Source organism: Trifolium pratense, linkage group LG4 (genome assembly GCF_020283565.1).
Source record: "Trifolium pratense cultivar HEN17-A07 linkage group LG4, ARS_RC_1.1, whole genome shotgun sequence".
Taxonomy (NCBI): domain Eukaryota; kingdom Viridiplantae; phylum Streptophyta; class Magnoliopsida; order Fabales; family Fabaceae; genus Trifolium; species Trifolium pratense.
Genome location: NC_060062.1, coordinates 49,948,062 through 49,966,959, shown reverse-complemented (window position 1 = coordinate 49,966,959; position 18,898 = coordinate 49,948,062). Strand labels below are relative to the sequence as shown.

The window sequence follows — 18,898 nt, the reverse complement described above, 5'->3', positions numbered from 1 at the left end:
CCTCACAATATTTTGGTTTCCTTTTTTGTTATTTTCCAAATTGATGGTTTCCTTTTATTAGACATTCTTGTTTTTGTTTTTCTTTTGCTATTGAAAACCAAAATCAATCACGGTTTTAAGTTTATATCAATCAGAAAATATCAAGGAATTTCATCTGTCCCTATGTAGATTAAAATCATTAGGAAGAGGATGATAATGGTTACATGTTCGATTGGAAGATGGTTTTTTTTTATCAAAGAATGACATCGATTACAGCAGTGCTATTTATCACGAATTACATCTCAACGAGAATCACGAATAAAAACATGTCATGAGGCTATTGGTTATTGGCTCTTTTCTCTTTGCGGGTGTGATTTATTTATTTATTTATGTATATCACCTCACCCACCGTCTCTGCTAAAAGTTTTTGATTTTCAAAAATCACCACTTTTAATAGAATCATGAATTAAATAGGAACATCATAGCTGATAAATTAATATCCTTCAAACATAATCATATTCCATTGCAAATTAGCGACAACTATTTGCTTAAAGCCCCCAACCATTCTTCTTAATATTCCATCGATTAGTGTACTCTATTTCTTAATCTGATTTTGATAAAGTTTGAATAAACAAACAAAAATTGATATCTAATTCCTGTCAACAAATAAATTACAACCTCATAACCTAAATTTAAAATTTCAACAAAAAATAACTCTTAAATTGGTAAGAAAAATGATATTCGCATGGCACTGATGACATTGATACAAGAAATTAAACTGGTCTAATGAAGAAGAGAAGAGTAGGAAGGAAACAAAGGAGGATATGAGTGGAGTGCCAATTTCTACTTTCAAAAATAAGGATAAGCAAGAGAGAGACGAGGTTAGGCGTTGGGTTAGGCGTTTCGTTGTTCTCGTGGAAAACACGTTCGTGGGAATAAGCATTATTCCATCGATTATTATATATAGAATCATCAACAAATTTTGTAAAAAAAAAAATATCAACAAATTCAATTATTCAACTGGTTATACATATAAGTGTAATATGACTTTGACATTCATTTTTTTTTTTTACAAACTTTGACATTAATTTTACTTTCATGGTTTATCATCAATTTAAAACGGTTACAAAATCATTCTTGCAGAGGATCAGTGTTGAAAGAATTATGTGGATTGTTTTTTTCATCTTTTTTTACTTCCCTTTTTTTTACCAATTAGTATTAATTATGATTTAGGGAAGAGTAAATATGAGTAATAAAAGGAAACAGTAAATATTGGGAGAATGATTAAGGAAGTTGAGGTCACACCATTATTAATTAGAATTAATATTGATCATTGGATTAATACAAAATCAAGAGTGAGGATGTGGAGTAACTCAAAGACTTACTCTTGGAGTCAATATAACCCTCCTCAATAAATAATACATTAATGTGCATAGTAAAACTGAGGCATAATTTACATTTCAAATTAAGTGCTTATATTGTACAAAATGTGTAACAAGTATGATATGCAAGAACAAATCAAAATAAAACTGGTTTAGAGAATGACCATCTCCATGAAATATTTGTTGAAAAGTCCTCATCACTATAGTCGTGTGATTTTGCAACTTTGTATAACTCGTTAGCGGCTGCTGCAATCAAAATACATGGAAACAAAGTCTGTTAACCCTAGGGCAAGTCTTAGATCCTGTCACCATGTCACCACTGATTATGTGAGTACAAAACTAATTCATATGTCCCTTGAGAAGTAAACCTTCAACAAAGGATGCCATCATACTATAAACACAAGGTCAAATTTACACACACACACACACACACACACACTTTCCCCATGATGTCCAAGAGAGGGCAACCGTGTCATAAAGACTTCTATCCCCTGTAATATCATATAATATACATTATATTAGTTTATGTGAGTTTCAAATACTCTCTGTTGTGACTAAAGTCTGAATAAATGTTGTGTGTTGTGTATTCAAACAGGAGCTATATAAGAAGAAATTCTTTATAGTATAACCTATGTGCAAGCGTAAATTAAAATTTCAAATATAGGCAGCTGAATTTTCTACTTGTAAAATAAAATCCTTCACAAACTTTTTTTCGCATGCAAAATTTAACAGAGTTATAAGTACTAGAGATTATTCACCCGCGCTGTAAGAAATATCAATTGTCCATCTTCTGCTGGCTTTTAGAAACCTGAAACTAGAGTATGTAGGTAGACATTATGTTTGGTTTCATTTTAAAATAGTTAATTGAAACTCAGCCACCACACCCTTAGCAACCCTAATTACTATTTTGCTTTTTCTTGTTTCATCCATTAGAGAGGGGTGATTTCACCATCCATAACTTGTGTCAACTTCAAATCACCATAAGACGAGTCTTGAAAAAACATAAGATGCTTTGTTGAAGTTGCATACACAACTAGCAAAGTTGGACAAATATAGGCAATGCTAAGCTCACTAGAACAAAATCACCGTACTAAACACAAATATGATACTTGATAAACTGCACCTATTATCTTTTAGAATAGCAGAAAACAAAAACAAAAATCAAACAAACTATTAAAACAGATATTTATCATCGATTCATTTTAAATTATTAATCATCTCTAAAACTCTAACATTCAAAACGATTCCGGGAAAGGATAAATAATACCTACATATTTGATCTCCAACCAAACAACTCAACGAAACCAAAACAGTTTCAATTTTCATTTCAACTAGCTAGCTATTACCATTTTAAATTTTCACCAAAATTGCTCACAATCACCTCCCACTAGACCGACAGCAACTCGAGTAGTTGAATCACCAACAAGTCCGATCTCTAGCCAAAACAAGAACAGACAGAGAGCTAAAAACTTCAAGCATTTTAAGCCCAATTTCTAGCAAAAAAAAAAACTATTTTTCTTCTAAATCCAACAATTCAAACATTTTATCAAATAGCTTGTGCACAATGATGATGAATGCTCATAGATGGTGAGAATACTAAAATCATTTAACCCCAAATTTAGACCCTAGATCATTTAACCCCCAATTTATAACCTAAATCATTTCACCCTAACCCTAATTCATTTTTAAAGAATGCTTACCTTAAGGATAAACAGAGCTTCAGATAACAAATTGCAACAAGGAGAGTGAGAAAGAGATCACATTGCAGCGAGGAGAGCGAGAGATCGCACGCAGTGAGTAGAGCGAGAGACATAACAAGACACATACAAGAAGGCGACGGAGTGGAGAGAGACGACATGGCGGCGACTGTGGCGAGAGGCGGCATGGCGTCGACTGTGGCAGCTTGAAGAGGTTGCGCGGCGGAAAAAGCTACAAATGGAAGAGGGAGCAACGGAAATAGAAAATAGGAAAATGACAACCACAAGTCACGTGTGGGAGGTTTCTCAATTAGCAAAATGACCAATATACCCTTTTATGTTGTATATTTGTTGGAGGTGTGTGTCCCAATAGCATTTCTGCTATTGCAATTGCAACAATAACCCTAATTAGACACAATACACAATACCCTAATTCAACGTGTTGATCAACATTCAACACACACACATTTATTTTTATTTTGACAATACACATATATATATATATATATATATATATATATATATATATATATATATATATATATATATATATATATATATATATGTTCTTTCTTTGTTTTGTTTTGTGGTTCCGCAGTTAACTACGTGTTAGACTGAGCCTCTTCCTAATTGTATTAGTTGAACTCTAATCAAAAGTATCAAACACATATATGAGGCCCACATTGGATAATCAAAGTCATCAAATTAAATAATGGTGGTATATACGTAAGTGGAATATTATGAGAAGGACAACAAAATACTTGGTTTTATGAATTAGTAAGTGTGAGCATGTATTTTAACAAAGACTAGAGACTAAATTTAGTCCTCACAGTTTGCTCCCGGCCACCGCAATTCCTTTTCTAACAAAATATAAATCATTATACAAAAGATTATATTTTAAAATAAAAATAAAAATTACAAGAGATATTAAATCCACAAAGATAACAACAGTACAATTAGCACTCAACTCAAATATCCAATCAAAAATATACTTATCGAGATAGTACAGTTGTGAATGTCAAATTCCAAAAAAACTTCAAAAAGTTATCTAACTATACAATCATAAGGCTGAACACTCATAAATAAATAGGGAGAGTTCTTGGCTAGCAAGCAACCATTTCCATCAAACATATTATAAACTAATTTATACTGATAAATTAGTTGATTAAATTTGTAATGTTTAATAAAATTTACACCTGAACTAGGTTATAAATATAAAACGACATAAAAAATATATTTAGTTAATATTTAATATTTTTAAGTAAGATGACGAGGTAAAATTGAGGAAATATTGATATGCTATAAGATCATGAGAAATGTTGTGTCATGAGAGGAAACATCAATCGGTTGAATCAACACATTGGATTAAGAATAACCTTACAACTAAGGTTAGACACCACACAAGAGATGTTAAACACCGTATCTTCACATTGTGTGTGACGTTAGACATGAGCAACTTAAAATCTCACATAGTTAATCATTCACATTGGCGCCAACATATTAAATCAGATGGCCCAACAAGTCTTGAAACAGACTATAATAGCATATTAAGATTTGAGTATAGTCTAACTTATAAAGTTGTGATTATCTCACTTATAATTTATGTTAAGTACGATCTCATCTAATATGAAACTCTTTAATAGAAAATAATATTATCAAACAAGCCTTTTATGTTATATTACTTATAAACTACAAATTATAAGCTATAAACTCAAAACTTGACATCACTAAATGTTCCGAACTTGACAAAAGTCCAATACACCAAGGCCCTATGGCGTGAATGCTACCAAGCATAGGATCGGCATCCAAAGACAAGGACACACATGTCTTAAATATCACATGGCATCGACCAATAGGACAAAAATTGTCCTATTACCAGCCACATCCGTGTAGTGGAATCATCACTCCTCATGCATACTCGTGCAAGGATTTGCCAATATATACAAGGGTAGCCCTAATTACCAAGGTACACAATATTCTTAATCGTCTCATGGTGCGGATATTGACAAGAATTGATTGAAACTTTAGTATGTAACTTTTGTTACATGTAACTCTTCCCTCCGCGCCTGAGTTCAAAGCCACCATTCCGTCCACCCGCCTCACCGTTGAAGATATATTCGTTCTGCCCGTCCAAATCATTAAATGCAACCTAAATATGATAAGCTTATCAAGGAATTTAATATAAGAAGACTCATATTTTTGCTTTTTGCAGCCTTGGTCCACTTGATATTGATTCGCTTACATATCGTGTAAAGTACTGATGTGGATAAGATTTTCTTTCCTTCTTTTTCAACTTTATTTTATCGTCATCTTTGCTATATATAAATCCCTTTTCTTCTGGTTTTCCAAGCACTCTTCATTCTTTAATAAAGTTTTGCATCAGCAGCAGATCAGCTTGTTTAATTTGGCACCAAAAGTAGAACAATAGCTTTTTCAATATTAATTCATTAAAAAATAATTACTAGTAGTTTGGTTAGCATTATGTCATTGATTCTATTGGTTTAATTTAATTTTTTGAGTTTATTCTTGGAAAGTGAGACTATGATGATGTTCATGAGGATGGGGATGATGACAAGAAGTACAACAATATGATCATAATTTTAATATACAAAGGTTATACTTACTATTACTACAAAATATCAAAATTTTAATTGTATATTTCTTTTTTGTTTTTTAATAAAATAAGGGAACAACTAGACAAGGTGAAAAGCAGAGTCAAAGAAAATGAAAAGGTTAAAAAGCAAAATTAGAGGATATGGAAAAAGCAGCAACGATTAGGTTTTTTTTTTCTTTCTATATTACCTCATAAAAAATATCAGGATAGGTATCGTTCTTCTTTAAAGTACCTTTCATATTAGCCTTTGTCTAACATGCACCACTTGATTAAGTGGTGCATGGTGCATTCGATATTTTTATAACGAATACGAATTTTACAAAATTTATTTTTGGATGGAAAGCTTATATCGTTTAGATCATCCATAAATTTTTGTTAATTTTTTTGAAAATCATTTGATATGTTATTGAGATCCATCAAAATTAACGGTATTTAATAAAAATTCATAAACCGTTAATTTTGATGAGTCTCAATAACATATCAAATTATTTTCAATTTTTTTTAAAAAAATTTATGGATGATCTATACGATATAAACTTTCGATCCAACGATGAACTTTGTAAAATTCGCATTCGTTATAGCGTTTTCGGTGACTTGTACACGGTGCACAACTTGCATATTATTATTCTTCCTTTTGTTTGGGAAATTAATTACACTCTCTCTGTAAAAAAAATAGATTTTAAAATTAAATTTTTTTGTTTAAATTTTGAAAATCAAATGTTTTTTATTTTTTTTATTCTTTTTGCTCATGTGTTTTATTACAGAAGGTGTATGATAAAAGATTTAACTCTCATTAATCAAATATAATTAACCAATATGTATAGTTGGTTTGAAAGTAATTGCCCCACACACCTTTTAAGTAAGTGATCATCTTTTGATGATTGAATTTTGTGTATACAGAAAATTCAATTTAAAAAAAAGATTTTTTTAATCAGGTTAGAAAATTCACCTACTGAGTTGAATAAATGTAAGATTTTGGATTCCAACCTCAACCCTGCATGTAAAATATAATATCCCTATCAATCGGTTATGTTTATGGATCCTCATAAGAAAGAATTTACATTGTGTTCAACAAGTCCAACGAAAAATAATTATTAGTAATTTAATGAACTTATGTACCTATGGCATGATTGTAAGAAATTCACAGACAATTAGTTCCAATTTTTTATAGCATCTAACTTTTTTTCTTGAAGTAATTTAGTGATCAAAATTTTACTCTTTGAGATAAATAAGTGTAAAATTTCGAGTTCAAACTCCAATTCTACATATCGCGAGATCCTTACCAATTGTACTATATATTTCACGAGATGACTCTGACATATCTTTACTCTAATTGTAATTGAAGAAGTTTAAATGAATTGGCAAGTGCTTATAATAATATACTATACATTTTTATTAAGAAAAAAATACATTATAGTTTTAGGTTTCTGAATTGAAAACTAGTGGGCTAAAAGAACAGGTCATTTGCAATAGTTGAAAGGGAGAAACTTTTGTCAGCCGCATAACTATTTTGAATTAATGTACACATAAAAATGCAAATTTTCTATAGTCTAAATATGATTTTTAAGATAAAAATACTGTTTTTGTCTCATCCAAGAATACTTTTTCTTAATGTTGTTTGACAATTTTTCAATTCGCTTATATGCTCAAATTTATCGAATACTTCAGATAAAGTACATTCCTATGTCTATACGCATGGTGCAGGAGTAGTTGCGCATGGCGCAATTCAGCTTTTTAAAGATGGGATTCTTGTTGTTGGCTGCGCATGGCGCAGTGGATCTACTGTTCATCCTGCGCATGGGGCAGCCTGTCCTGCGCATGGTGCAGCAGAGCTGTAGTATATAAGGAAAATCAGTTTTATGGATCCAGGTTCAAATTTTTGGGAGAAGAAACACACTTGGAAGCTTAGATCTGAGTTCTTCAGCAAGATTAGTCCAGATTCATTTGAACTCTTGCTGGAAATGGATCTCACTCTATGTTGCCTAGGTACGGGTACGGTACCGGTATCCGGTACCGGTACTGGTATGCGGTACGATATTTTTAGAAAATTTAAGGTACGGGTACGTTAGTATAAAATAATAGAAAAATTATTTTTAAGTGAATTATTATCATCATGCTTTGAAGATTTAATTTTTTTTGTCTACCGTCTCAACTATTTTCATAAAAAACGAGAGATAATTGAAATATAATAAAAAATTATAATATTTTAAGAGATTTTTCAACCGCCAATATGTTTTTTCCGTATTCATCGTAATAAATCAACTAAATAAAAATGGGTACGGATTCGGTGCGTACCATACGAGTACCATGGAGTATCCGGTACTGATACGTACCCGGTACGGGTACTTCACCATTTTAGGAGTACCACCCATACTTCATCTTTTCTCAGGGATTTCTCAGCTGAAATGTGGAACTAAACTCCTAATCAAGTTTTCTCGACCAATTGTTCTTTATGCTTACTGCTTTGCATCTATTGGCCATTTATGTGATGATCAATTGTGGAATTAGGAACTTTTGGACAATTGTTGATATTTTAGAGATTTTGTGTTATCAATTGTGATCTTCAGGATTAAGTGCTAAAAACCTCAATTAATCACAAATCATCCTAAGAGATTAGGGATTTGTGATCAATTGAGAGAATTGTGATCCAAGAGATTGGACTCAATTACTTTGTTAATCCTAAGAATTGATCGATTCATTTGTGTATGAATGTTACATCGTCATGCGTAATCGAAGGATCCGAAAGATTTCCAATCCATTTTTCCTTAATCTTTGAACAAGTTCTTGTAGTGCTTTTGAGTGAAGTACCATTGAATGTTTGTGATAACTTTCTGATTGTTCATCATTTTTATTTAATTTTTCAATCAGTTTTAGACTTTATTTTAATTAATTTTCTTAGTTTATTCCAATGTTAATCACTTTTGTGTAGAAATTTAGTTCATCCAATAACAAGAGAAAATAGTTTGATTTGTGTTGATTTTTTCCTAACCAAACAATTCTTGGAGTATTATTATATTTTTGTGTGTTATCAGGTGCACTCTTAGTATTTGAAGTGAAATAGTGTCCAAGGAGTTTTGGGAAGTCAACTATGAGAGTTAGTGATTCAAGCAAGAAGTTTGGAAAAAAGTAATCAAATCAGCCACTGACTTGTCACGCCCAGGCGCCACTCTGCCACGCCTAGGCGCAGTTCTGCTCACTTCAACATGGTTTAGCACTGGCTTGTCACGCCCAGGCGCCACTCTGCCATGCCCAGGCGTAGCTCTAATTTTCACTTGACACGTCAGCCACGCCCAGGCGCAACTCTGCTACGCCCAGGCGCAGATCCTGCGTTTTTGAAGTCTATATAAGCCCAAAAGTCATATTTTATTAGGGTTCAGAGATTTTTACATAGAATTGAGAGAAACACTTTGCTAGGGTTTGAGAGGAGCCGCCGTTCAACAACAATCATTGGAGTTGAAGCTTCTCAACATCAATCTTATGTGTAATTCTTTCACTTTTCTTGATTCTTTGTAATTCTTCATGAGTAACTAAATCCTCTATTGTTAGGGATGAGTTGAATTTGGATGAAAACTCTATGTTATGATTTGATACTATTTATTTGAATGAATTTAAGTATGTTGTTTATGTAATCTCCGTTCTTAATGCTTTTTATTACTTGATCACTTTTAAATTGATTTACGATTCACGATTTGAAACGAGAGTGGAATTTGTGAATGCTTGAGATTACATATTCTTGCCTTTGTAGTCTAGAGATGGATGCAAACCCTTGAAATCATTATAATTTCTGATATTCATATGCTTATTCTTAATTTTAAATTCACTAAGAGATTAGGGGTTATCTTAAGAATAAAGGTTTAATCACTAAGAGATTAGGATTAAACAATCTAGGAAATTGGTAACAACATCTTGAATGAATTCAATATTAGGATCAAATTTATAATATAGAGTTAGAACCCAAAGGATACTCATCCCTGACATTTTTATTATTATCAAATTTCAAAGTAACTTTCGTTGTTGTTATTATTGCTATTGCAACCAAACAAACTGAAACCTTTTGTTCAGTCGAGTAAAAATCACAATTCAACAGTATAACGCGATCCTTGAGTTCGACACTCGGTCTTACCGTTTAAAATATATTACTTGCACGATTTCGTACACTTGCGAAAATCGCCATCAAGTTTTTGGCGCCGTTGCCGGGGATTGCCAAATCACTGTTGAATTTTTATTTTTGCTTAATTGGAATTTTTTGCTCTGCAACAAAATTTCTGTATATACTTAATTTTTATTTTTACGAAAAAAAAAGCTTTTTAATTCTTTTATGTTGTGCTTTGCTACTAATGAGTTTATCTAAGTTTTGTAGCAATGAATTATCTTGAAACTATATGTCTACCTAACCCACCTCAAATTAAGAAGTCCAGTTTGGAAATTGCTCTAGATAAATTGGCTGCAAAAGTTTATGCATATAAAGAGGAGAGAATAGCAATATACACAAAAATTCCTCTAAGATGTGCCATCTGCGGAGAAAATGATGAAAAGGGTTGTTGCGCAACATACATTTATTGTTCTCTTTGTAAGAATGATTTTCAATATTGTTATTGTTTGCCCGACCTCTTTTGTGATTTTTGTGGGAGGAATCATCTTAAGGGCAAGTGCAAGCATCCTTGTTTCAATTTAAATGTAGAACAAGAGCTAATGCCTTTGGAAGAAGAAAATCTTTCAAGAGTAGAAGAATCTGAAGTGAAAAAGAAAGATGAGGAGGGAGAATTAATAAAAATTGAGGATGATCTAGTTTGGAAGGAAGCTCAAAAGTCTCAACTTTTGAGAAGTGAATATGTCGAACAAGAAATTTCTCAACATAAAAACATTCCTCAAAATTTTTTTAGCAGTAGGGTCGACAAAAGAGAGGAGATTGATGAAGTTCTGGATGCCATTTATGCCTTGTTGATCAATTTCCAATTGAAAAAGTTATGGAAGAAACATCATCTATATATCAAGTTCATGGAGTTCCTCCCCAACAAAATGAAGAAGAAGGATGATGTGTTCTTTGTGTCATATATGCCACCTTAATAGTGGTTGATGTGTCAAGCTAATGACATTAAAGAAGCGCTTCATGGGAGGCAACCCATGAGAGGTAGCATTAATTTTTATTTTTTAGTTTTATTTCACTTTTCTTAAAAAAAAAAAAAAAAATTCAAAAATAAAAATAATAATAGTATAGTCTTTTTAGTTTGTAGTTGAGAAATTTTATGATTATGATGAATGAACAATCTCTTTCTAAAGTAGTTGCAGTCCTATTTTTATTATGATACCCGTTGAGTCTTTGCTGTTTAATTGGTGCTCAGATTTTTAATCTTATTTTGTGGCTAATCAGAAGGGTGACCTTGTTACATGGATATTGGATGCCTTTTTCTGTTGCGGCAGTTTCATAGGTTGGCTTTGGAGGATTTTGTCACTGCAAGGTTTCTTGTGGTACTTTGATTTTTCACCTTTCAGATATCCTAAACTGGTGAGAATTCGAAGCCAAACACTTTTATTCTTTTGTTTGAGAGCATTCCAGCATATGTTATTTCTTCAGAACTTGCACTTGTTCTTAATAGTTTACTTGTAATTTATACACACACTGAGGCAAGTTGTTTGGTACCCTGAGCCTTTTCTGACCACCCTGTGAATAATGATTATCCTTTGTTAAACCCCTTTGAGCCTGATACCCTTTTCTTGTGTTACTGAGCCACAATACAAAAGAAAAACAAAAAAAAAACAAAAAATGAATGATATATATAATATACCCACCTTACTTGGAGTTAGGTCGGCATTTCTAATTGTGTCTTGGCAAACTTTTAAGTTTGGGGTTGCTCATGGAATAGCAACCTTCAAGTTTGGGGTGACAATTGAAAGAATGAATGATTTTGGGGATAAGAGAGCAAATAGAAAAATTAGAAGAATTGGAGAATTGTGAAAAAAAAAAAAAAAAAAAATTGAAAAAAAAAAAATGAAAATCAAAAGCCAAAAATATGCATTTAAATTTTTGTGCTTAAAATTGTGAATAAACAACAATTCTCTAGGCTCTCATGCTCCGATCAAGTTTTTGATGTGCATTGTAACAAGTGGATACATTAAGATAGTCCTTCTAACTCCAAGTCTTTAGCCTACTATCCAAAAATATCCCACATTTACCCAAGCCCCGTTATAACCTTAAAGACCTCTAAAAGTGTGTGTACTATTGCATTGTAATTTCTGTATAGAATTTGTTCAAGCCTATGGTAGAATGATGTTTGCTGTGGAATTTGAGAGATAACCCATATAAACACTTGAGAGATATTGGTGAGAGTGTGAAAAGAAAGGTTGAAATTGAGGTGTCTATCGAAAGTCTTGTGGTGAATTGTCCGAATTGCTCGTCTGTGAGATTTGAAGCAATGGCACTTGGTGAAGATTGAAATTGTGATGGGAGAACCCTAACGAAAGGCCATGAGTTTGGTTGAGGAGATGGGTCCTGGTTGGCGGTATTTCTCTTTGCGGTTTGTTCAAGTGTTACTTGAGGACAAGCAACAGGCTAAGTTTGGGGTTGTGATTGTTCATCATTTTTATTTAATTTTTCAATCAGTTTTAGACTTTATTTTAATTAATTTTCTTAGTTTATTCCAATGTTAATCACTTTTGTGTAGAAATTTAGTTCATCCAATAACTAGAGAAAATAGTTTGATTTGTGTTGATTTTTCCCTAACCAAACAATTCTTGGAGTATTATTATATTTTTGTGTGTTATCAGGTGCACTCTTAGTATTTGAAGTGAAATAGTGTCCAAGGAGTTTTGGGAAGTCAACTATGAGAGTTAGTGATTCAAGCAAGAAGTTTGGAAAAAAGTAATCAAATCAGCCACTGACTTGTCACGCCCAGGCGCTGTAACGACCCAAATTTATTATTCACTATTTAAGTGTTTAATTATTTGGTGATGTGGTTTTTAAGTAAGATAGTAACTTTAAGTTAATTATCGAGAGTTTTAGTTAACGCGCGAGTTAGTGAGAGTTAACGTGAGTTGGGCCAAGCTATTGGGCTTGAGGCCCATTGGGCCTTATGAGCTAGAGGGGGGCGCTATTTAGCCCTTGTAGTGAGAGAAAGAGTTCATTTTTCTTGTTCTTGGGAGAAGTAGAGAGAAGGGAGAGCAAGAGGAGAGCTAGAGCAAGAGCTTGGAGGAGAGATTCGAGGAGCAATCTTCGTGAGTTCGTCGATCCAAGGTAAGAGAGTAGATTTCATATTCGTGGGTGACTCGAGGAAGGGGAGAATGTCGATTTCTCCTCACCCGAACTTCCTCCACCCCATTTTCGTTTTAGTTTGGAATGGATTTTCTTGATGGAAATCGTTTCTAAGGTTCTTAATATGTTTAACATGGTTAATGAACGAAAATAATGGTTAAAAACGAGTTTATGAAAGATTAAACTCAAGAACTTTGTGTTCTTGAGAGTTTTGATGAAAAAGTGTTCAATCTTTACTTTTTCGATGTTTATGATGTAGATCTGAGAAATGGACTGTCATTTTGTGTTTATCCATGTTTGTTATGCTTGAATACAAACTCTTTTGGGATTTATAACATGAAAAATGGGATTTTGGGTGATTTGGTGTAGAAAACGCCAGAATTTCGCCCCAGGCGAAATATGTTTCGCCCCAGGCGAAAATGTGTCAGTGAGCAACCAGTTCATTCTGCAGTTATTTCGCCCCAGGCGAAAATTGATCAGTGAGCAAACCAGTACTTCAGGAATTATTTCGCCCCAGGCGAAAATGTTTCGCCTCAGGCGAAAATGCTGCAGATTTCACCAATTTTCATCTGCTGTCTTCCTTTGCATGTATTTTCAAATCAGTGTCTTATTCTTACATGATTGTTGATGCATGTTGATGCTTATAATGCTCATTGCTAATCGTTAATTGATTGTTAATCATGTATGAAGTATAAATGAAGTATATTAAGGTGTTAATCAACTTAATAAAGAAGGATATTAGAATTATGTTATTCTAATAAAGACGGATATTAAGGTATTGATTATCTTAATAAAGACGGACGTTGGATAGTGTTCCACGTTATTGTTGACGGGCTATATGCCAAAATTGTTGATGAATATATTCATGAGTTTTGAGTGCATGCATCATGAATATTTAGGGATATTGGCTTGTCCAATAAAGAAGGATATCGAACTATATTTGTTTGATAAAGACGGATATCGGAGGTGAAATACTCTGATAAAGACGATGGTACCACATGCATTAGAGGTGTCTAGAGGACATAACATGAATGTGAAGCATTAGATTGCATTAGGGATTATGTGTGCATTTTATAATAAATGATGTTTGACACATACTTGGTAAATGTTGATTGTTAATCCGTATGTGAGGAGCAGAGTCCGTCATGACTATAAAATGAACAACGCAGGGTCCGTCATGACCATAATCTGAACAATGTATTTGTTGATGTTTTGGTATTGTCCGAGACGACGTGAAACTATATGTTTGGTGTATTTTGTGGATGATTGATTAGGTGATAAATGAAGTATATGCATGATATATTAATATGCATGAATGATGGTGATGTATATGTATAATGTATGATTATGCATGTTTTTATGAAGAAGTGTTTAAGTACCATTTACTTACACTTGTATATTTTGAGTATGTTATCTAACTCTCTTTTATGTGTTATGTGCTGGACCGTTGGGGGTCCAGATTTACAGGTTTTGTGGTATTCGATGTCGAGTCGTCGGTGAAGCTCTGCTCTGATTGTGACACGGGAAAAGGGGTTTTATATGTATATAGAGTCTCCTTATCTAGGTTGTTTTGTATAGCTAATAAATACATTAGTTGATTTAACATTTGTATAAACAAGTATTTTTACTAATTAACTACATTAGTATTATTTTGATTGAAGAATGTAATACTCGAACCACAACTTTTATAATAACAAACTTTGATTTTCCGCCGCGTATTTTGAAAAAGATTTGTAATGGTAGAATTTTATTAAATAATGGGTTTGGGTGTTACAGGCGCCACTCTGCCACGCCTAGGCGCAGTTCTGCTCACTTCAACATGGTTCAACACTGGCTTGTCACGCCCAGGCGCCACTCTGCCACGCCCAGGCGTAGCTCTAATTTTCACTTGCCACGTCAGCCACGCCCAGGCGCAACTCTGCTACGCCCAGGCGCAGATCCTGCGTTTTTGAAGTCTATATAAGCCCAAAAGTCATATTTTATTAGGGTTCAGAGATTTTTACATAGAATTGAGAGAAACACTTTGCTAGGGTTTGAGAGGAGCCGCCGTTCAACAACAATCATTGGAGTTGAAGCTTCTCAACATCAATCTTATGTGTAATTCTTTCACTTTTCTTGATTCTTTGTAATTCTTCATGAGTAACTAAATCCTCTATTGTTAGGAATGAGTTGAATTTGGATGAAAACTCTATGTTATGATTTGATACTATCTATTTGAATGAATTTAAGTATGTTGTTTATGTAATCTCCGTTCTTAATGCTTTTTATTACTTGATCACTTTTAAATTGATTTACGATTCACGATTTGAAACGAGAGTGGAATTTGTGAATGCTTGAGATTACATATTCTTGCCTTTGTAGTCTAGAGATGGATGCAAACCCTTGAAATCATTATAATTTCTGATATTCATATGCTTATTCTTAATTTTAAATTCACTAAGAGATTAGGGGTTATCTTAAGAATAAAGGTTTAATCACTAAGAGATTAGGATTAAACAATCTAGGAAATTGGTAACAACATCTTGAATGAATTCAATATTAGGATCAAATTTATAATATAGAGTTAGAACCCAAAGGATACTCATCCCTGACATTTTTATTATTATCAAATTTCAAAGTAACTTTCGTTGTTGTTATTATTGCTATTGCAACCAAACAAACTGAAACCTTTTGTTCAGTCGAGTAAAAATCACAATTCAACAGTATAACGCGATCCTTGAGTTCGACACTCGGTCTTACCGTTTAAAATATATTACTTGCACGATTTCGTACACTTGCGAAAATCGCCATCACTTTCCCCCCAATCATGTTTACTTGTGTACAAATAGCGTTAGATTCAATTGTGTTGATTGAATTATAAACAATCCCTGCGGAACGATAATTTTACTACTTGACGGCGAGATAGTTCACTTGCTATAAAATCCTATCAACAAACACATACCAGTGAATCAAAATTGAACTTGTTTATCTGATATTTATACATAATTAATTACATGATATTTTTTTTAACTATATTGCTACAAATGATATCTGGTTTCAAAAAGAAATAAAAATGCAAAACACCATTCGTGTTTTTGTTCTTTTCTTTACAGTAAGTTTTCGTGAATTTAAGGATACAAATATACATGAAAAATGGCATGATAGTCGGCTGCGGATCAAGTGATGAACATTGACACGGTATAGATAAGAGTTGTTCTGATCGCAGTCATTGATTTGAAATCAGTCAACTTTCGTTACATCTTCATCAAATCATCTTAAAACAGTCTTTACCGTTGATTTGAGATAAGATAGCCGAGATCATTAACCAGATAACTCCAGTATTACATTTACTGTGTGGAATCCAAGTTCGCGCCTAACTGATCAGTTGCCACCAAATTGTCATCAGAACAGTGCCAATAACTAGTGTCATCATGTTGGTTGGCTCATCAGCATGGCCACGGTCGTGTCCGGCCCATATGTCCACTCCAAATGGGAATTTTCCATTCCCTGACTTGATTGAACTGCACTCAAATATATTTCTAGTTATTTTTCCATTTTCTCTTATAAAAAAAGGCGAAAAATGTACTTAAATCTCAATTAGACCAGTATGTAATAGGGTTTTAAACTACTCTATATATACCTGTTGGAATGTAAGGGACAGAAAGTAATGAGATAATCCGCGGAGGTACAAGTGAAGGTGCTAGTACCATCATCGTAGGCATAGCTATAAGCGCGCGGGCACGCACTCTTGAAGAATTGTGAGTACGAACTTGGCTTACATGTCTGCGGAGTCGCATAAGCGCCACTGCAGCAGTATAATGGATCCCCAAATGCTTCACATGCGCTTTTACATGCCACACTCTTCTCACCATTCGCTTCTCCTTCCACTGCAACTTTCACCTTCAGCTCCGTCGGACACCATCCGTTTAAGTCCACCGAACAACCTGCCCTCGTGCAGTTTCCTCCGCTGCCATGCGGTTCTATCAACATGGGAAGGTTGTAACCGTCCACCAGGCTGACGTCGTAGAAATCCATTCCTCCAGCACCGTTCAAGGTGAACTCCGCGAGTGTTGCAGGCGGGATAGCACTGCTGCCGCTGCATTCTACCTTAGAGGAGCCACAGTCTCCGGTGATGCAAGAGAATTTTCCAGCAGAGTCAGTGGAACAAAGTGTTCGGCCCCATATGCGGCCGGACCAACCTGTTGGCACAGCAACATCGTTGGATTCACCCGGTTTTAGGTCAAAGCCTTTCGTTGCTAGTTGTACCGTTCCAGCACCGGACAAAATCCCCGGCCAAACAGGGTAACTGCACTTGTTTACAATTGTAAATGTGGCGGAATGTAAACCTGCATAGATACAATATTTAAATCACCAAACCAACATTAAACTCTACATATAGTATATAAGAATATCCACACAAAATATTTTGGGTACTAGTCTATGTTGATACTATTATGATTTATGAACATTATATATCATTAAACTTTATTGTATGCATGCATATAATACACATATATCTATAATTTCTATTTGTATGTTTCTTTAAACAACTTTAAATTGTATATATGATACAACATATATTTCTTTTCTAATCCAATGTAATTATATGGACAATTTGGTTAATTCTCTAGTAGAAATCAGAATATCACAAACTTACATATTTTAAATGTAATTGGACTAATTAATCCTATAGTTAAAAAGCCTTTGCGTTACATGCATCTTTATTTCAAGCCATATATGAATTAGAAAATCACCTCTTAAGGAATGAAATAGAAAGAGAATAGTGATAGAAATTTGAGTTGAAGCTTCCATTACATAAAAGTAGCAAATAAGAAGAGTTGAATCTTTAATTTGAGTTTAACTACCTAGCTACTACTCCTTTTATTAATTAGAGCTATGTAACAGAACAAGGGAATATATATAAAGATTCTATGAGATGGGAGCCATGTGAAGTAGTGGGGACAAAGGAATATATGTTATGGGGACAGACAAGTTCCACTTTAGCATTTGTGCACATGCATGCATAAACTGTCATAGACATAGTCTGAGGTTGGCAAAGTGTGAGTGTTTTGTGCAAGATTGAAAGAAAGAAAAGAAAAGAAAGAATGAAAGAAAGAATGAACCTTTTTTTCTTTATAGAAACATAGATCAAAAGTTGTGTATTATGCTGATGGACAAAGCAGAACAAACTAACCTAGTTGGTAACTAGCTAATTCACTAGACTTATGGAAACATCATAAAAAAAGAATCTTGCTGAATTGGACATCAGATTTATTGGAATCTATGTAGGAACCAAGATTCCATCATAGAAAAGTAGGAACAAAGATTGATGTAAAGGTAAACTTGGTTTAGGACTAGGTTATAGCAATCAATACTCTTTTTATTTTTATGGTTATGTGGTTAACAATTCTCGATTTTCAGTGAAAAGGGTCATGGTAATTTGAAATTCGATTACAAGATAAGTAAAATCCGGAAATACTGAAAGTTGATGAAATCCTATAATCAAATATCTAGGCAATACACTGCATTTAGCAATGATAGTTGCTTTTTAAAAATTAAATAACTTAATAGCCGATTTAAAAGCTTATGTTTGTGAGGAAAAAAAACATATATATTGTGTGTCTTCTAAATGCTACTTTCACCACAAAATAAACAACGCAATAAATATGTTTTGGAAAGATTTTAACATTATTTCATGCATGCATCTAGCTATTGCTAAATTAATTAATCTTTATCGATCATTAGTTATTGAAATTAGAATTCTATATAATTTGCTTAGTTAAAAAGTCTCACATCGGTTGCGAGATGGTCTAAATAAATGTTTATAAAGTAGGCAATCCTTATCTTACAAGCTGGTTTTGTAAGTTTGAGTTATGTCCAAAGTGATGGACAATCCTCACCTTACAAGCCAGTTTTGTAAGGATGGGTTAAGTCTAATACCCTCCTCCACGATCCGTTGAGCCACATCGGTTGTGAAATGGTCCGAATAAATGTTTAA

The 18,898-nt window shown here is 33.4% G+C and overlaps 1 protein-coding gene and 1 long non-coding RNA gene across 3 annotated transcripts; both read right to left on the bottom strand.

The window, feature by feature from the left end:
• Positions 1 to 1,408: 1,408 nt before the first annotated feature.
• LOC123882356 lies at positions 1,409 to 3,435 on the bottom strand. The gene is made up of 2 exons (XR_006799789.1): positions 2,120 to 3,435; positions 1,409 to 1,852 (listed from the first exon to the last, which is right to left on the bottom strand). It is a non-coding gene; the product is annotated as an uncharacterized LOC123882356 (long non-coding RNA).
• A 12,430-nt stretch (positions 3,436 to 15,865) lies between these two features.
• On the bottom strand, positions 15,866 to 17,786 carry LOC123882341 (thaumatin-like protein 1b). 2 transcript variants are annotated; one of them, XM_045931187.1, is made up of 3 exons: positions 17,655 to 17,786; positions 16,541 to 17,246; positions 15,866 to 16,421 (listed from the first exon to the last, which is right to left on the bottom strand). In XM_045931187.1, the coding sequence occupies exons 1-3, from the start codon at positions 17,710 to 17,712 to the stop codon at positions 16,274 to 16,276; spliced, it is 912 nt and encodes a 303-aa protein (XP_045787143.1). In that variant the 5' UTR covers positions 17,713 to 17,786; the 3' UTR covers positions 15,866 to 16,273. The 2 variants fall into 2 exon arrangements, with proteins under 2 accessions (XP_045787143.1, XP_045787144.1); XM_045931188.1 differs by having other exon boundaries at positions 16,608 to 17,246; positions 17,655 to 17,776.
• Between the last annotated feature and the right edge of the window lie 1,112 nt (positions 17,787 to 18,898).